The sequence below is a fragment of the Alexandromys fortis genome, unplaced genomic scaffold (assembly GCF_014885135.2).
Source record: "Alexandromys fortis isolate MF-2015 unplaced genomic scaffold, M_Fortis_MF-2015_v1.1 scaffold_177, whole genome shotgun sequence".
NCBI lineage: Eukaryota > Metazoa > Chordata > Mammalia > Rodentia > Cricetidae > Alexandromys > Alexandromys fortis.
The window spans coordinates 2864427-2881628 of record NW_026068056.1 but is presented as its reverse complement, the minus strand read 5'-3'; the positions used below and the strand labels follow the sequence as shown (position 1 = coordinate 2881628).

Below are 17202 nucleotides of genomic sequence, written 5' to 3'. Positions count from 1 at the left end.
AGGCAATAACCTCTCAAACCTTGCCTCAGGAGATGAACTTCCTTTAGCAAGGCTGCCCCTCCCCATAACCTCCCTAAAGAGTGCCATCAGCTAGAGACCAAGTGTTCAAAACCTTGAACCTACAGGGGCTTCCGCTCAAACCACCACAGCTACACTAACAAGTCTTTCAAGTGGTCTGAGTGGTTCTGCTGAAAGGGAGTTTGGGCAGGCAGGAGCCACAGCTAAGGTTTTAGTTATATGGTAAGCAAGCACACATGGCACCTGCAAGCAATAGCACCTGCCACCTTGGGAGACAGAATACCCGTGATGCATCTGTTCTGCTGAACCACAGAGCCTTCACAGTGATGAGGTAGAGTTTCCATGCATTTCCAAGTCTTTTAGTAGACATTAAAGCAAGGGCAGGTAGATACACACTTACCTCTAAATCTATTTTTTGAATTAAATTGAAGAATCCCAGGTAGGCGTTAACAGAGGTGTGATATTGCAAAAATGGACAGGGTCTATTTTTTTTTGAAAGGCTAACAAAGGAAGCACCTTGTTTCTACGGAAGTACATGATGACTAATGTTTCCTGGAAGCACCCAAGACCCTCAACAAAGGTATGAAAGTAAATTGTAGAGTGTCTTCTTCCACCAAGTGTGTTCCTGGGTCACCTCAAGCCCCCTTCAGAATCGGGGCTCCCCGAAAAGTCTCACACCCAGTTATCCTACGGAATAACGCTCTGGGTGAACACGTTGTGGAGTCCGTCTGGGTGACTTACAGACCTAAGTTTCCGTTTCCGGTTTGCTGCTGCTCTCGTGGACTGCTTGAGTCTTTCTCCAGGAGGAGGCGGTACCTTTCCCCTTTGTTCATGCTCACGGGCTTCCGTGCCCTGCTTGACTAGGGCAGCCAAGGGAGAAGCTTGGACATGTCTGTGCGGTTTCCTTAGATCGGCTCAGCTGTGCGATGGAGCTGACATGGACACATTCCTTTTTCCACAGCACTTAGTGGGCACCTAGGGCCAGACGCCTTTTGAGATGCTGGCTGTATGCCGGTAAAAACAACAAGCCAAATATCTGCCTTGCTGTGGATTATTCTGTGGCGGGGAACAGGAAAAGAGCCCTGTAAACGCTGGACTACATCAACAGGTGCTATGAAGAAAATAAAGCTGAGCACTGGGCTAGAAGGCACGGGAATGGTGTGGCAGGCCAAATAACAGACCCCAAAGGTGATCTGTCTTTAATCCCCTCAGTCTGGGAATGTTACCTTTGATGATGTCTACTATAAATTGTGATGTGAGAGGATTGGAGAGGACCTGAGTTCAGTTCCCAGCATCTACATTGGGCAACTCATGTCTGCCCTCTACTGGTCTCATCAGGCACCTGTATGCATGCACATGTGCACATGTGTGTACACACTTACACATATAAACATAAACAAAACATAAATATTAAAATAGTTTTGACGTGAAGAGATCAGATTGGTGAAAATAGTTATAAACCAAAATATGATAGCCTAGAAAATTTCTAGATAAAGATAAAAAAAGGAAGAAAACAGCTTCGATTTTTAGTGTGAAACTAGGAAGAATGAGAGAAGCAACATGGGGAGTTTCTGAGAGTGCAGACGTGAAAGCCCATCCTTTTACGGAGCCTGGCGATGTACCTGCTCCAGTGCCGTCACCCGTGCGATGGTTCATCTTCGTTGTCACCGCAACTGGACTTGGAATGGCCCAGAAGACATACCTCCCGGCATCCGGAGATGCTGGCTGAGGAAAACACACCCTCAGTGTGAGCGGCAGCATGGGCGAGGGTCTTAGACTGTACAAATGCCACACCAGCCTAGACTATATAGCAAGGCCCTGTCTCCTCAAAACCAAACCAAAACCAACCAAACAAAAAAACATTGCCTACTCTGGAGAAAGTTGTTCTAACAGCACACTGCACGGGAACACACAAACTGTTACACATCTGGGTGAGTTATCCTCAGGCAAGGGGACTTGATCCTGCTGTCTGTCAGTGGGAGTTCACTTAACTTCACCTTCTGATTAGAGAAAGCCACTTTCTTTTCTGGTGTGTACATCCAAAGGGAACCATGTGTGTATGGCTGTTTGGAGACAGGGTCTGGAATTCACTATGTAGTCAAGGATGATCTATATTTTCTCAGTGCTGAGATCACAGGCTCATCACCAATCTTTATGACTGGCAGTAGGCCTGCCCTTTGGAAACTTTGGAAGTTCCTCACCACCTGGAGCCTAGATGATCGGTTTAACTTCCTTCGATGGGTACAGTTGCACGAGGTAACTCTTGTCCTAGCATAAGACGGTCATTGTAGGTGAACTTGGAAAAAGGCATCATAGCTTTAAGAAAGAATTAAACAGGCCTCAAGTAGACAGAAGTTCTCCATTGCAAGTTCCCTGGGGTGAATGCCTTAGCCAAAGGGTAGTCTGGGATGGAGGTTTTTCCTTCTTGCCCCAGAAAGAATCAAAATATTGTTTCTGGTTTTTAGTTTGTACTTGCTGGCACAGCGATCCTGGATTATTTGGGCATGGTCACCTGTGCCTTTATAAGTCGATTCAGGGAAATCCACACAGCAAAGTGACAATGAGGTTGGACACCATACTTTGCAGATGGTGGAAGGAGCCGTGAGCCAAGGATGCGAGGACACAGCTACAGATGGGATGAGGCAGGAAACAGGTTCTCCCTGGAGGAAGATGGCTGACCCCTCAGATACCGTGATTTTATCTCACTGAAGTTTTGGGCTTTTGAAGCGGAGTTGGTAAGCCTGCAAGGTGCTGATATTTTGTTCCAACGGCTCTGGAAGCTGTGGTGTGAGAATGGCAGAGCCAAATCAAAATTGGAATCCAGGCAAAGCTGAATGAAGCCTGAGAGGAACGGCAGGGCGTCATCTGGGCGACAGGACGGCCACTCCAAAGACATTTGTGGAAGCAATTTGTGACGGGTCAGGGCTGAGTCCAGCAGGTATTCGTGATGCCTCCAAGTGGCTGGTGCAGTCAGTTCATTCTGTGGTATTGATTTAGATGCTATTAAAATCACAAGGGAGGGATGGGGATGGAGCTCAGCTGGTAGAGTGCTTGCCAAGTATTCACAAACTCCTGGTCCAATCCTCAGCATCCTATGAGTGGGCTATGGTGGCATATACCTGCAATCATAGTCTTAGGAAATAGGGCAGGAAGATCATAAATTCAAGGCCATCCTTAGCTCCAAAAATGAATTTGTGGCCAGTCTAGGTGAAGTGGAACCTTATCTGCCATCTGAAACACACACACACACACACACACACACACATATACAGAGAGAGAGAGAAAGAGAGAGAGAGAGACAGAGAGAGAGAGAGACAGAGAGAGAGACAGAGAGGCAAGGAAGTCATTTGCTGCCTGGTACAGTCTGGCCTTAGTCACCTTTAAAGGTGTCAAGCTGATTAAGGGGAGGAAGAAGGTGGAAGCTGGAGAGGGGGCAGCTGCTTCGGGACAGGCAGCAGAGCCCCCCCCCCCCCCCTCCACGCGCAGACTGTCTTCCTCTGCAGGAAACCTGCAGACTTCCTTCCTACCAACTGCTTTCTGCTTCTTTCAGCAAATAGACTCTGGGAACTGGGTATGCAACAGAAAAGTGGTTCCTGTAGCAGAGCTGACGTCCAATCTCTGCCCAGGCCTGGAGGCCTCTAGGGGCTTTGCCCTTCCTATGCAGTGTTCACGTCTTCATGCTGCTGCAGCTATTTTTAGAACACCGGAGACAGAGCACTCTGATCTTTTCCACAGAAGCCATCAAGATCCTTTCCACCTAAGATGTTCACCTAGGAAAGGCAGGGACTCACTTTTATTGTTTTTGTTTTTTTGTGTTTTAGTGCTGGGGACAGAACTTAGGGCCTTGTGTGTGCTCAGAAAGCACCATCACTGAATTAGATCCCTAGCCTTTCTCTTCTTTTCTTTTCTTTTCTTCCTCTTTCTTTTTTTTGATATGTGTGTGTGTTTTGTTTGTTTGTTGGGGGGGGGAGGAGAGTCTTGCTTTACAACCCAAGCTGGCTTCAAATCTAAGATCCTCCTGCCTCAGACTCTTGAGCGCCACCATTCCTAGTCTCTTGGTCTGGTTCCTATGGTAATGAGATACCTGAGATTGAGACTCTTATAAGGGAAGAGGCTGATTTTGGCTCACCATCCTGGAAGTTGGGAACTTCAAGGGGCCTTTTAGTATTTCCTGTTGTGGAGGGCTTTAAGAGGAAATGCAGACATGTATGAAAGAGAAAATGAGAGGCATCCTTACTTTATAACAACCTGCTCTCATGAGAACTAACTCTGTCCTGTAAGAAAGGCCTTAGCCTCTCTCTTAACAGCCCAGTCACTCTTAAAGTCTCCTATCCAAGGTTTCCCCATCTCCCTTCCACCACGCCTCTCCATGCAGGAGCTGGACCTGGCGGTCAGGGCATCTTTTAGAGGGGTATGCCATCTTCAGTCACACCAGACTTGCTTCATTGTGTCGGGGCTTCTGTGGAGGAGTTCCTTCCTCAACCTCAACAGATTCTTAGTTGGGTCAGATGTCTGTAACCAAAGCTGGATTAACCAGAGGAAAAAATGGCATTGCACACACACCCATCTCATGTACAGGTGGGAGACTCTCAGGGACAGTAGTCTCAACAAGGTAGCTTCCAACTCCAGCCCATTCAGTATCTGCAATAAACAACAGGGAATTTCATTTTTTTATCATTAGTTTCCCACTGTGTTGGAGACCTAACCCAGGACTTCCTGAGCATGCATGCTGCTACAAGCTGTACCCTCAGCACAAAAGGTGATGAGACAAGGTAAAAGACCCTCTAGGGGTGGCAACTTGTGAAGGGTGTTAGCAGACCATAAAGGGCAGCTAGTAACGCTTATTGAGGGTTTACTTTGGTATCATCTCCAGGCTCCTGGGGCCTCAAGCTATCCTCAGTGCCTTTGCTCTCTCTGGTAGTGGGAATCTTCTGTCTTGTAAATGTTTCTCCTGCTTTGAGGCCCAGCGGGACAGAGGGCCTTTCCGCAGCTACTCCTTAGTGGCCCTCAGCCCAGCAATCCTTTATATTAAAAGCGACCTATTCAATGGGTGTCTCCCACTGCTTCCTCTTGTTCACCAGCTGGGAGAGCCAAGGAGGCAGGGTTGTGTAGGATGTTACACCCAGGGGCTTGTCCTTTATCCAGGTCTGTGCAGGATGTGCCTTCTGCATTCCCTCCTGGAACATCTCTGGGGGTCCTGTAATCTGCCTCAGGCTCAGTCAGAGGCAGCGGTTACTGCGGAATAGTTACAGGAAATCCACTCTGGTGAATTCTCCCTTCTCCTCTCCCAATCTTCTTTTTCCAGTTTTACAACAGCCAGCCATTCAGAAATCATTAACAAGGATTTTAAAATTTTGTGGTAACTAACCTAAGAGGTATTTCCAATGATACACTATAATTAAAAGACACTTGCTATCCTCTCTCATTCGGGAAAACCAGCATGGACCACGTCTGTCTGGGTCATGAAGAAACTTGGTGCCTACCTGTACAATGGCAGGTGTTTTACACTGATTCAATATTTGTGGGATGTACTGACTAGTACTGCCTGGACAGTCTTGGGGCTCCTTGCCTAGCAAAGTGGTATGTGGGTATCCTCAGATAGGCAGGGTCTCCAGAGATAGTTTTCATCCTCCAGCTGCTTACCCAGTTAGCCATGTAATTCAAAATAAAGACCTGGCTTTTCAAGAAGAGAAAATAAATCTCCCAAGGCCGTCCAGTGGGCCCTCAGCCAGGTCTGGCTCTATACTGCTCCAGCAAACCTGTCAAAAGTTGGAACAGTCTACACTAGGCTTAGATCACTTGGCCATTTGGGTGGTTGCTGGACCGTACCTCCCTACCTCTGACACTGTACAGGGTGAAGCCCCCAACTCTAAGGCTGGCATTTCAAAGGCTCAAGTACAGAGTACTTGACTAGTACTAAGGCTCAAGAATCCTAGCCCAAGTCCCTGCCATTTCCTGCCCCCTGCAGCATCAAGGCTGGCACTGTTTCCTTATTGAGAAAAAAATGCAGGTAGTAGCTACTGAATGGGGGTGGTGGTGGGGAAGAAGGTATTTTCTTCAGCGATGGGGAGAAAGGGAATGGTTTAGGGATCCTCCAGTACAGTTCCTCCAATCATTATGACCCCCCCAACCATAAAATTATTTCACTGCCACTTCATAACTGTAATCTTGCCATTGTTATGCTTCGTAATGTAAATATCTGATATGCAGAATAGCTGATATGTTACCCTTAGAGGGGTTGAGATCCATGGTGAGAACTGGTTTAGGACCTAATTTAACCAAGGAGAGCGACTGATCACACATGTGATGAAGTTATGAATTCTGCTGGAGAAGCTCTTGCAAAAATTCTGTAATCCACTCCAGGGACCCTGATGCATCAGCGCTGCACACTCATTAACCACAGCATTTTACAGTTCACACTTACTCTGCTGGGCCCAGCACGTGATGTCCCCCTCCCCAGCTGCAGTGGTTAAGGGTGAGGCTGAGTAGCGCTTCCCCTGTTCCCATCACCCGCCATGCAGCAGGCTGGCCCTCCAGTTAGCCCTCTACCATCTCCAAGGCCCAGTTGTGTCATTTGTAAAATAAAAGCCAGAGAGTCTGTTTCCAAGGGCTGTTGAGGGGGTGAAATGAGATGTGTATGAGAGGGTTTTTGTTTTGTTTTGGAAGACAGGGTTACTCTGTGTATTCCTGGTTGTCTTGGAGCTCACTGTGTAGCATCAGGCTGGCTTCGAACTCACAGAGAGCTGCCTGCTTCTGTCTCCAGAGTGCTGGCATTAAAGGTGTGCGCCATCACTGCCCAGCAGTGAGAAGGGTTTATCACCACACTGAACACAAAATTAAGTCACCCTGAGGGTTTAAGCATTTTTATAAAACGTGCAGGTGGAACTGGAAGGTCTTGCTGCATATTCTTCTACCACCATGGTGGACACAAGGTGCAGAGGTGCTCCATCCATGTCTGCCAAGAAGGTAAGTTCTACAGTCTGAGCTGTACTTAGGAAGAGCACAGGGTCTGCATGTAGCCCACATAGCAGCGACTCCACAGTGAGAGGCAAGGTATGACCCAAACAGTGTGTCTACTCCATGGAGTGACACACCTCTGTTCTCTCCCAACACAAACAGGCCTTCCAATATTGACAAGTTCTAAAGTTCATGTGGACAAACAGAGGAGTGATTCTAGATAAGTTTTACAAATCAAATTAAAACAAGACAAAATCGCTGAAGGGACTATGGAAACTGAGGTGTTAAAACTCACTTTCTGCAATGAAACTATAAACATAAAGAGTGACTAGGGATGGAGGAGGTGACGTTCTACACACAAATCTAAAGGCAACACCAGAAAGGAAAGGATGGGCAGGTTTTAGCACATAAAACCAAAATTTTCTCACTTCAAAAATTAAAGTTACTGAGTGTAGTGGGTATGTCTGTAGTCAGGTTTGGGTTTGGCTACAGAGTGGGACCTTGCCAACACCCCGCCCCCCCTCAACAAGAACAGTCCAGGGAAAAACATTTTTCACATACCTGACAGCTTAACACCTTTAAGCATGAACCCCAAACAACGAAACCAACTTCCCAACCTTGAAACTGGGCAAAGGACAAATTCTCAAAAGTCATAGAATAAACTGGTAAAAAAAAATCACCTGAAAGAAACAGTTCAGCAAACCAGCAATCCAAGAAACAAACCTAAAACAAAGCAATTAAAATTGGGAAAATAGCTCATGTTGTCAAGGAAATGGGAAAACGGTTATTTCTGAGGGATAACATGGATGATCATTTAAAAATATATAACTTGTCTTTGACCATCTGTTTCCACCTCCAAAAGTTTGATATGGAGGATGTGCAAAGAAGCAATAATCTATAGGGATACAAATGTTGTAATTTATTTATGCAGCCATCAAAATATAGGAAAGAATATATAAAAGAGCAATGAAATGGCAGAAAACTTACAATATCTTAAGGGCAGAGCCAGCACATACAGTTGCAAGGGATTACCTCAGGCAACCCCAACATAAAATGCTACTCTGCACATCAGAGTATGTCACAACATTGGATGTAATTGACTCTAGGAGGCTAGCTAATACATGAGAGGGCTAGATGGCCTTCTATTCCTACGTGTGAGACAGATTTTAAAAGTGTTTTTAAAATAATTGTACAATTCAAAACTTGTTTTTGTTGAAAGCATGAAAGGACACGAAATTGCACTGGTCTGGAAGCTCCAAGATGGGGTTCTTTTAAAGCCAAGGCCACCTGCTAGTGGATGAGTCATCAGCACAGGCTTGCACCTGCCCCCGCAGACGCCACACTGGCTGCCGTGCGTTTCCAAGTGTAAATGACCCACTTGTGCTAACAGCCACCTGGGCCTGGCCTGCAGCTCTAGAGCGCAGGCAACTCCGGATCTTAGTTGTGGGAATAGAGGGCTTTGTAGAGTTCACAGTCGCCGGCCATTCATTCTCCGTCCAGGTGCGTGCGGGGTGCACTCTGCGGCCCTGATGAGCCGGTGCCCCGCAGCAGCCCCAAGCTGGAGAGGCCTGGGCAAAGCTCCGGGCTCGACGCCAGGGGAACCGTCGGCGCCCGGACCAGTTCTCTCAGGCTCTGAGTCTTTAAAAAACCAGTGCAGGTGGGTCAGATGCAGTGACCACAGCCTGGCCACGAGGTGGCCCAGCCAGGGGCGAGCGTCCTTTGCAGGGACACTGTGTTGAGAAACTGGAGCACCGGCCGGTGCCAAAACTCGAGCTGGTGGCTGCCATGGCAACGGAGCCGGGGGCCCTCCCCGGCCGTGCGCCCAAGCCGGAGAGAAGCGCGGGTGACCTGGCCCGCCCCGCCCCCAGGCCGCGGCCGCCAAGCCGAGACTGACCCTCCGCAGCTCCTGTAGTCACGTGGCGCTGGGAACCCGGAGGGGGGAGGTTGGGGACGGGCCTGGCAGTTGTGAACTCGAACCTGCCGCTGTCTCCACGGCGGGGTGGGGAGCGGGCCGTACAGGCCGGCCTGGGGCTTCATGGATGGGCGCCGCGTCCCCGCAGGGCACACGGGAAAGGTATGGCCCAAGCAGGGGCGCGGGGGCCACCGAGGGCGCGCGGGGGCAGCTCCACCTGCGGGGCGCGTGACCGTGAGTGTGTGCGGTTGTGGGGTCCGCGCGCGCGCGCGGCGTGTGTGTGTGGCGGGGCGGAGTGCTGCGGCGCAGGGCGAGCGCACCTGCGCACAGGCTCCGCGGGCTGCGCTGTGCGTGGGACCCGAGATGGCCCGCTCCCCTCGTAGCAGCCGGTCCAGCGTGCCAACGAACGAGGACAGAGAACACGCACCAATACAAAAGGAGGGTGTGGGCCTGCTGCCACCTGAGGCTGTCCTAGATCCCCAAGGGGATCCCGGCCGGGTCCTGGGCACACTGTCGCACCCTGCGAAGACCTTCGGGGAAACAGGCCTGGAATTTCTGTTGCGAGAAGAGTGGGGGGGAAGGGGAGCCGGCAGGGATTCCAGAGTTCGTGCCTAGGTCGGCCTTTGGCTACCGAGGAAGATCTTTGCCACAGATCAAGAATTCTTCTGTGACCCTACTTGGCTATGAGGTGGCCCCCAAAGGCAGCACTGTGCTTCCTAGTGAAGGGCCATAGCCATGCTTTTGTCCCGTGTCCGTTAGGGCATTCTGCCAGACCGAGGTGTGGAGCTTAAGGCTGAAGCCTGTGGCTTTGAATGGGGGAGGGACTAGGTGATGACACAAAGCTCCCCTGGCAGAGCGCAGAGCCTCACATAGGTTTTCTCTCCCTTCCCCAGGTAAGGCTGATCTCTCAGCAGTTAGAGGTCTGAGCTCTGCCATGGGGATAGGGATGTCTTTATTGCTCCAGTTTTCTCAGACATCCGGGGGCTACCGGAGTGTGGGCCGAAGTAGGCGCTGCAGCAGAAGTATCCCCCGGAACATCCCCAGAAGGAGCTGGAAAAAGCCTCATCCCCAGCTCTGCAGTCTCCAGGGTAGAGTTTGGCCTTTCGTGTGTCCTCATACCAACCCCCAACTCCAGTGCCCAGGTCTCCCTTGATGGCAGGACAGGAGCTTAGTGGGCAAGGAATCCATTCTGTATCATGGAGTCATCCCTGGGTTCAGCCAGTGGGGGTGGGTAGTCCCCCAGAAGAGATTCAGGAGGTTGTGCCTGGACAGATCCTGTGAGCAGACATGGAAGGTCCCTGGGGAGTCTCACTGCCACTCCAGAACTCACTCTGTGTAGGAGGCTCTCAGGAATCTGGGCTCCCCTCCTGTGGTATAGCTGAATATAGGGCAGCCCTTGGCCAGGTTTGGGCAGGACCAGGCAAGGGACTGAGATCACAATCTCGTCTTCCCTCCTCTTTCCTTACCCCAAGAATCCCTAGCACCCCTAAGAGATGCTGAGCCAGGGATTCCCCCTATTGCCTGCGCAGCAAACTATGGGTGTTCCTTGGATTAAGAAGCACTTTCCTTCCCCCAATGTCCCGATCGCAATTGCTTAAGTGTGGGTGACAAGGGCTGACAGGACAAATGTGGGCCATCTGGACAGGTGGTGGCCTGGCATTAGTCTGTGCTAGGAGAGGTTCTGAAGAAGTGCTGTTCCCACTTGCCCTCCAGGCTCAGAGCTGAGGTGTGTGTGTGGTGGGCGAGCTGAAAGTACCTTCCTCAAGTCTTTAGTCAGATGGTTTCTGAGATGTTTGCACACCTCCATGTTAAGAGGAACACACTGGCCTGAGGGTTCACAAGACCTGTCCCCCGGCCTGGGTCTGCTAATGGTTGACATTGTCACCTCAGGCAAGTACTACCACCATTTGAAGGGCCACACTTGCTTCATGTGTCAAGCAGGGAGCTCTGATGTGGCAGAAGGAAGTGGTTGTCACGGGGAAAGGCAAAAGGGGAGTTTCGCAATAGACCAGGCGCAGTAGGGAGACGAAGAACGTTTCTGTAAGTCCTTCCTGCCACTAGGCTAGATACCATGTGAGAACCCCAAGGAGTGTCAGCATGTCTCCCTCTGGATGTTTCCAGGGCAATAACGATAGAAAAAAAGAAGATTCTTTGAAATGTTATTTAGAAACTCAAGACCAATATATAGACTAGAATGGTGCTAGCGGTTCCTAGAGGGAAGCTTTCTTCTTCCTTGGGGTTAGAAGGGAGAAACTGGGCTTAGTTCCTGCAGTGACTGTGATTTTCCACCCTCAGCAGAGGAAGAACCGATGCTGGAACGGCGCTGCAGGGGCACCATGGCCATGGGCCCAGCCCAGCCCAGGCTCCTTTCTGGGCCCTCCCAGGAGTCCTCCCAGCCCAACAGAGGGTTGAGGCACCAGGGCAAGTCAGTAGCTCAGCCAGGAGGCCAAGCCCCAGGCAAGGCCCATCGCTGTGCCCACTGTCGGAGGAGCTTCCCGGGCTGGGTAGCCCAGTGGCTTCACACTCGGCGGTGCCAGGCGCGGCTGCCGCTGTCCTGCCAAGAGTGCAACCAGCGCTTTCGCCACGCCCCCTTCTTAGCGCTGCACCTTCAGGTTCATGCCTCTGCCGTCCCTGATCTGGGTTTCACTTGCCACCTCTGTGGGCATAGCTTCCGAGGCTGGGTAGCCCTGGTACTGCACCTGCGGGCTCACTCAGCTGCAAAACGGCCCATCACTTGTCCCGAATGCGACAGACGTTTCTGGCGACAAAAGCAGCTTCGAGCTCATCTGCGGAGGTGCCATCCCCCTGCCCCTGAGGCCAGGCCCTTCATATGCGGCAACTGTGGTTGGAGCTTTGCCCAGTGGGACCAGCTGGTTGTTCACAAGCGGGTGCATGTGGCCGAGGCCCTGGAGGAGGCAGCTGTCAAGGCTCTGGGTCCCCGGCCTCGGGGCCGTCCTGCTGTGACTGCCCCCAGGCCCGGTGGAGATGCCGTGGACCGCCCCTTCCAGTGTGCCTGCTGCGGCAAGCGCTTCCGCCACAAGCCCAACCTGATTGCCCACCGCCGCGTGCACACTGGCGAGCGACCACACCAGTGCCCAGAGTGCGGGAAGCGCTTCACCAACAAGCCCTACCTAACTTCGCACCGGCGCATACACACCGGCGAGAAGCCTTATCCATGCACCGAGTGTGGCCGCCGCTTCCGCCACAAACCCAACCTATTGTCCCACAGCAAAATCCACAAGCGTTCAGAGATCTCGGCGCAGGCTGCCCCTGGCATCGGAAGCCCTCAGATTTCAACGGAGCCCATGGTGCAACCTGCAATGGGGGCTCTGGGGTCTCCGCGGACCCCGGTCGAGGCATCTGTGCCCTTGTACAGCTGCGCCGACTGTGGCCGCAGCTTCCGCCTGGAGCGCTTCCTGAGGCTGCACCAGCGACAGCACACAGGAGAGCGGCCCTTCACCTGCCCTGAGTGTGGCAAGAACTTCGGCAAGAAGACGCATCTGGTGGCTCACTCGCGCGTGCACTCGGGCGAGCGGCCTTTTGCCTGCGAGGAGTGTGGGCGCCGCTTCTCACAGGGCAGCCACCTGGCAGCCCATCGGCGCGACCATGCGCCAGAGAGGCCCTTCGTGTGTCCCGACTGTGGCAAGGCTTTCCGCCACAAGCCCTACCTGGCTGCACACCGGCGCATCCACACTGGCGAGAAGCCCTACGTGTGTCCAGATTGTGGCAAAGCCTTCAGTCAAAAGTCCAACCTGGTGTCGCACCGGCGTATCCACACTGGTGAGCGGCCTTACGCCTGCCCCGACTGTGACCGCAGTTTCAGCCAGAAGTCCAACCTTATCACACACCGAAAGAGCCACATCCGGGATGGCGCCTTCTGCTGTGCTATCTGTGGGCAGACCTTTGACGATGAGGATCGACTCTTGATGCACCAGAAGAAGCACGATGCCTAAGGGGCCATAGGCCGAGGGAAACAGGCCTGGATGTCCTTGGCAACAGTGTGCCAGTGGGCCCTGTGGGGTACCTACATTGACGCTACTGGAGGGACAGATGGGGATGCCAGAGGGATAGAAGAAGCAGAGTGATCTGGGCTCTGTTTAGGAAGGGAGTTTCCCTAAGTGTTCAGGGAATCCATTTTAGTACCCAGGGACCTGGCTTTGCGCTAGCTGGCCCCCAACTGGTTTTTCTAAGGGTCAATCAGACTACCCTGTACCTTGGAAAAGTAGCAATAGCAGCTCCATCTACCCTTTGAGTCCTCTGCTAGAGGAGCCACCAGCGGAAGGGAGCCACTCCATCCTCTGGTGTTAACGCCTTAAAGTCCCAGTCTTTACTATGAGTTACTTCAGGTCAGTTTTTTGGAAGTCGGTGTGGTATAGTCATTAGTAAATGAATCCTGGGGCAGGGAAAGTGGGCCAGCTGGATACACCTTGGTGAACCTGCTGGCCTTGTTAGACAGCAGGAGAGGTGAAGCTGAGCTTTCTTTCTTTCTTTCTTTCTTTCTTTCTTTCTTTCTCCTTTCTTCCTTCTTCCTCTTCCTCTTCTTCCTCTCTCCCTCCCCCTCTTTTTCTCTCTCTTTCCCTCTCCCTCTCCCCTCTCTCCCTCTCCCTCTCCCTCTCCCCCTCCCTCTCAGTACCCTTCCACAATGCCTCCTGCGTAGGTTCCAGATGTGGAGAGGCCCCACCCACGGTTAGAAATTCCATCTACTTCTTGCAGGTTATCCTTCCAGGACATCTATTTACTCCTTCACCCGCCTGGCTTTATCTGCCCTCTCTCCCCGGTACAGGGCTTACCTGACTCTCCCCAACTTTTTCTAGAGCATCAGGAGTTATGGAAAGAATAGTCCACTGGTGCTGGGAGACTGGCTGCAGGGAAAGTCCTGGGCAGATTTCCTTTTTCAGTTTCCCAGGTATGGATGCCAGCCTCTACCATGCACCTGATTCTACTGTAGGGTGATTCTAATTGTTAAAATCCTTACTTATAATGATTGGATTCTGCTTTCCTATAATTTCTGCCTACTGGGTCTTGTTTTGTTCTGTGGATCAAAACAGAACAACCATTTACCCTCCTTTTCAAACTAGAGAATAAAGAATTGGTTTTAGAACTAGTAGCTGTCCGTGTTCCTTTCTGTGGGATTCATGGTGATGGGAAGGCACATCACTCTTGTTTCCTGAAGTCAGGCTGGGGGCTTTGACAGCAGCTGAGTACCCTGTACTCTCCTCCAGTCCTCGCTGGAGGCAGAGCTAGCCACACTTGAGCGTGAGCAGATTCAGAGGGCTGGCAAAAGCACCGGAGAACAGGATGCTTATTTTGGAATCAAAGTCGTAAAATTGGACCCAAGACAGTCATTGTTTTTCTTCCAACGTCAGCCTTCATGTCACATCTCTGAGAGCCTCATTTGAAGGGTGGCGAACCTTACATGCTTTGGTTACATCTGCAGCTTTGTCAGGGTCATTGTCATGAAAAAAGGGGTCTCTAGGAAAAGAGGTGTTCTGAGCAGCAAAGATAGCTTTCAGCTAACCCTGATTACAGATACACACAGACATGATCTCAGCCTTCTCTGGGGTCAGCTCAGAGTCAGTAGGTTCCCTGAGGGGAGAAGGGCTAGTTTGATTTGCCTGGTAGGGCCTCGCTGGTTGGCCAGCTGCAGGTCCATCATTGGTAGCTTCACACACAGCTGAGTACTGTTCTTGTTGGACACCAATGACCTCTTGCCTGTCATCTCTGCATCAGTCCCTACACTGAGTGCTGCATAAGAATGAACTCTTTTTTTGTGAATGAACTTTGCTGAGAAGTTCTACCTGATAGGCTTCCCTGGATGCTTGACTTCTCCCTTTAAATTCATGTACACTCTTGCACACGACCCGTTAATGCTGATTACTAGAGGCTGACTGAGACTCCAGTCAGTCTGCTCCTGTCCCCTTTTCTCTTTAAGATGTGTGTCTGTATGTGTTTGCTTTGATGTATGCCTGTGTATATGTGTGTACCTGGTACTCATGGAGGTTAAACCAGAAGATGGTGTTAGACCCCCTGGACCTGGAATTATAGATGGATGTGAGCCACGATGTGAATTCTAGGAACCAAACCCAAGTCTTTTGTAAGAGCAGAAATTGCTCTTAACTGGTCAGTCATCTCCCCAGCTCCCCTTTTCATTCTTGACTATCACTACACACCAAACATAAATAAATAAATAAATAAATTTAATACACTACTTTTGGTTATAACATACTGAGATTGGGGAGATGGCTCAGTTTGTAGAACACATGCCTTGTACACATGAGAATTGGAGTTTGTGTCCCAGAGACCATGTGGAAAGCTGAGTATGATGGCTCACAGTTGTGATCCCACAGGTAGTGAGATCCTGCTGTCTTGCTGCTCAACTCAGCCTAGGCTACTTGATGAAGTTCAAGGCTAATCACAGACCCTGTCTTAACAAAGATGGGAGGTGCCGGAAGATAACTCTGACCTTCACACACACCCCCCACACAGATTTTATGATTTTATAATGCAGACTCTCCCATGTGTGCATCAAAACATACATTTTTTTTAAAAGACAGAATCTGACACAACTCCAGGCTGGCCATGAACTCCCTATGTAGGTGGCTGGCCTTCAACTTCTGATCCTCTGAACTTTCCCTCCCGAGAACTGGGATTCCAAACAAGCATCACCATGTGCAGCTTCTCTAATGTGTTTTAAATACCCTTCCTGGCCCCTCTCTCCATACCTGAAGTTTGCAGGGTTTTCCCCCAGCCATCTGTTTGTGCATTTTCAGCTGCCTTGCTTTGGCCTGTGGGAAATACTCGCAGATTTGCTTCCATCTTTCCACCCCTGAAACAGCCTTGGTCCTGGAATTCCAGTCTGGAGAGTCTGTCGCTCTAGAGTGGAACTGCTTGCTGTTCCAGGACCACACTAGCTGGTGCAAGATCGGGAACCAGAATGCTGCTCTGAGAGGTAGAAACGCGGGCAGTGGTGGCGCACGCCTTTAATCCCAGCACTCGGGAGGCAGAGGCAGGCGGATCTCTGTGAGTTCGAGACCAGCCTGGTCTACAAGAGCTAGTTCCAGGATAGGCTTCAAAACCACAGAGAAACCCTGTCTCGAAAAACAAAACAAAACAAACAAAAAAAAAAAATCCAGAAAGTTACCTAAGGATGTGGAAAATTATCCATCTATTTCACAGGCAAATAAGTCAAAGTCCAGAACCAGGAGTCTTTTGTGATGACCGCATGCGAAGTTAGTAGGGAAAGGGGTAGAAAGCCCGCCTCAGTTTCCACGATGCTTAAGAGCTGGACAGCTGCTGGGCCTATAGCAAGCCCAGATGAATCAGCTGCGGACTGGTCCCATGGTAGGGGTCGCAGGGAGCCATCCATCTTGGTTCCAGATGCACCTTCAAAGATGCACCTTCTCTCCAGTTGACCCCACTGTGATTCCTGAGGCAGGAGTGAGAGGATTTCCCCAGCTGGGACCCAGCTCAAGGCAGGAGCGGGAGGAATTCCCTTCAGATGGACGGAAGGGGGTGGAGATGAAAATGCTTTCCTGGAGGTGTTTGGGAAACAGTGGCCTTCCGTGGCAGTCTGGACCCGGTTAGCAGTTTGAAGATAGTTCACACAACTGAACCCTGATGTGCAGTGAAACTAGTTGCAGTAAGGTAACATCTTCAGACCTGTTTCCTCAGCTAGAACAAGCTCTCCCCAGTGCAACCATTTCCAAAGCCACTTCCAGACATGGCCAAACATCATTTATCATGATTGGTCTGCTGAGGGCGAGGTACAAGAGCCCTGCAATGTAAAATGTGCGGTTGTGTGCAGTGCCACCTGAACATAGCTTTCAGGGAGTAAAGAAAAAGGACCCCATTAAAGTGGACATTCTCTCGAGAGGGTTCCTAAGAGTGGTGGTTTCTATGTGGTCCGCGATGGCTTCACAGCACGGATACCAGTGGCACCTCAAAAATGCTAGCTACTGCCGGACTCCGCACCTATGTTACAAATTCAGATGTCAACACGCGCTTGTGTGGGAGGCAGAGCTCGCAAAGGCGGGCGGATCCGAGGCACCCGGTGGACGGGGAGCAGTAACGACGTAATGTCGCCCAGCACAGGGAGCCGGAAAAAAATCGTTCCCATTCCCAGCGCTCAGCACACAGATTCACAGCTCAGAGACACTCGTCCCCCGGCAAGGTCAGACCCTGGCTATTCTATTAGCTCCGGAGAACAAAGGGGCCGCCCCACGGGCTGCTCCGATAGGACCGGGAGTGTCATCTGAGCCGCACAGCCAATCCTCAGACGGGGCGGTGCACAGCAGACAGCCAATCGCGCGCGCCTG

The 17202-nt window shown here is 51.0% G+C and overlaps 1 protein-coding gene across 4 annotated transcripts; it reads left to right on the top strand.

Moving 5' to 3' along the window:
• Positions 1 to 8909: 8909 nt before the first annotated feature.
• Positions 8910 to 13991, top strand: Repin1 (replication initiator 1). Of its 4 annotated transcripts, none has more exons than XM_050119864.1 (3): positions 8933 to 9049; positions 9781 to 9975; positions 11186 to 13991. In XM_050119864.1, exons 2-3 carry the CDS (start codon positions 9822 to 9824, stop codon positions 12838 to 12840), a joined length of 1809 nt encoding a protein of 602 aa, XP_049975821.1. In that variant the 5' UTR covers positions 8933 to 9049; positions 9781 to 9821; the 3' UTR covers positions 12841 to 13991. The 4 variants fall into 4 exon arrangements, with proteins under 4 accessions (XP_049975822.1, XP_049975821.1, XP_049975820.1 ...); XM_050119863.1 differs by having other exon boundaries at positions 11183 to 13991; XM_050119865.1 differs by lacking the exon at positions 9781 to 9975 and having other exon boundaries at positions 8910 to 9049; positions 11183 to 13991.
• Positions 13992 to 17202: the final 3211 nt, after the last annotated feature.

Bases quoted from the DNA above. Each gene is read 5' to 3' on its own strand.
- Repin1 (XM_050119863.1), top strand. From the start codon at position 9,822: ATGGGGATAGGGATGTCTTTATTGCTCCAGTTTTCTCAGACATCCGGG. The intron at 9,976-11,182 runs GTAGAGTTTGGC...TTCCACCCTCAG, and splicing joins CCAGCTCTGCAGTCTCCAGG to CAGAGGAAGAACCGATGCTG.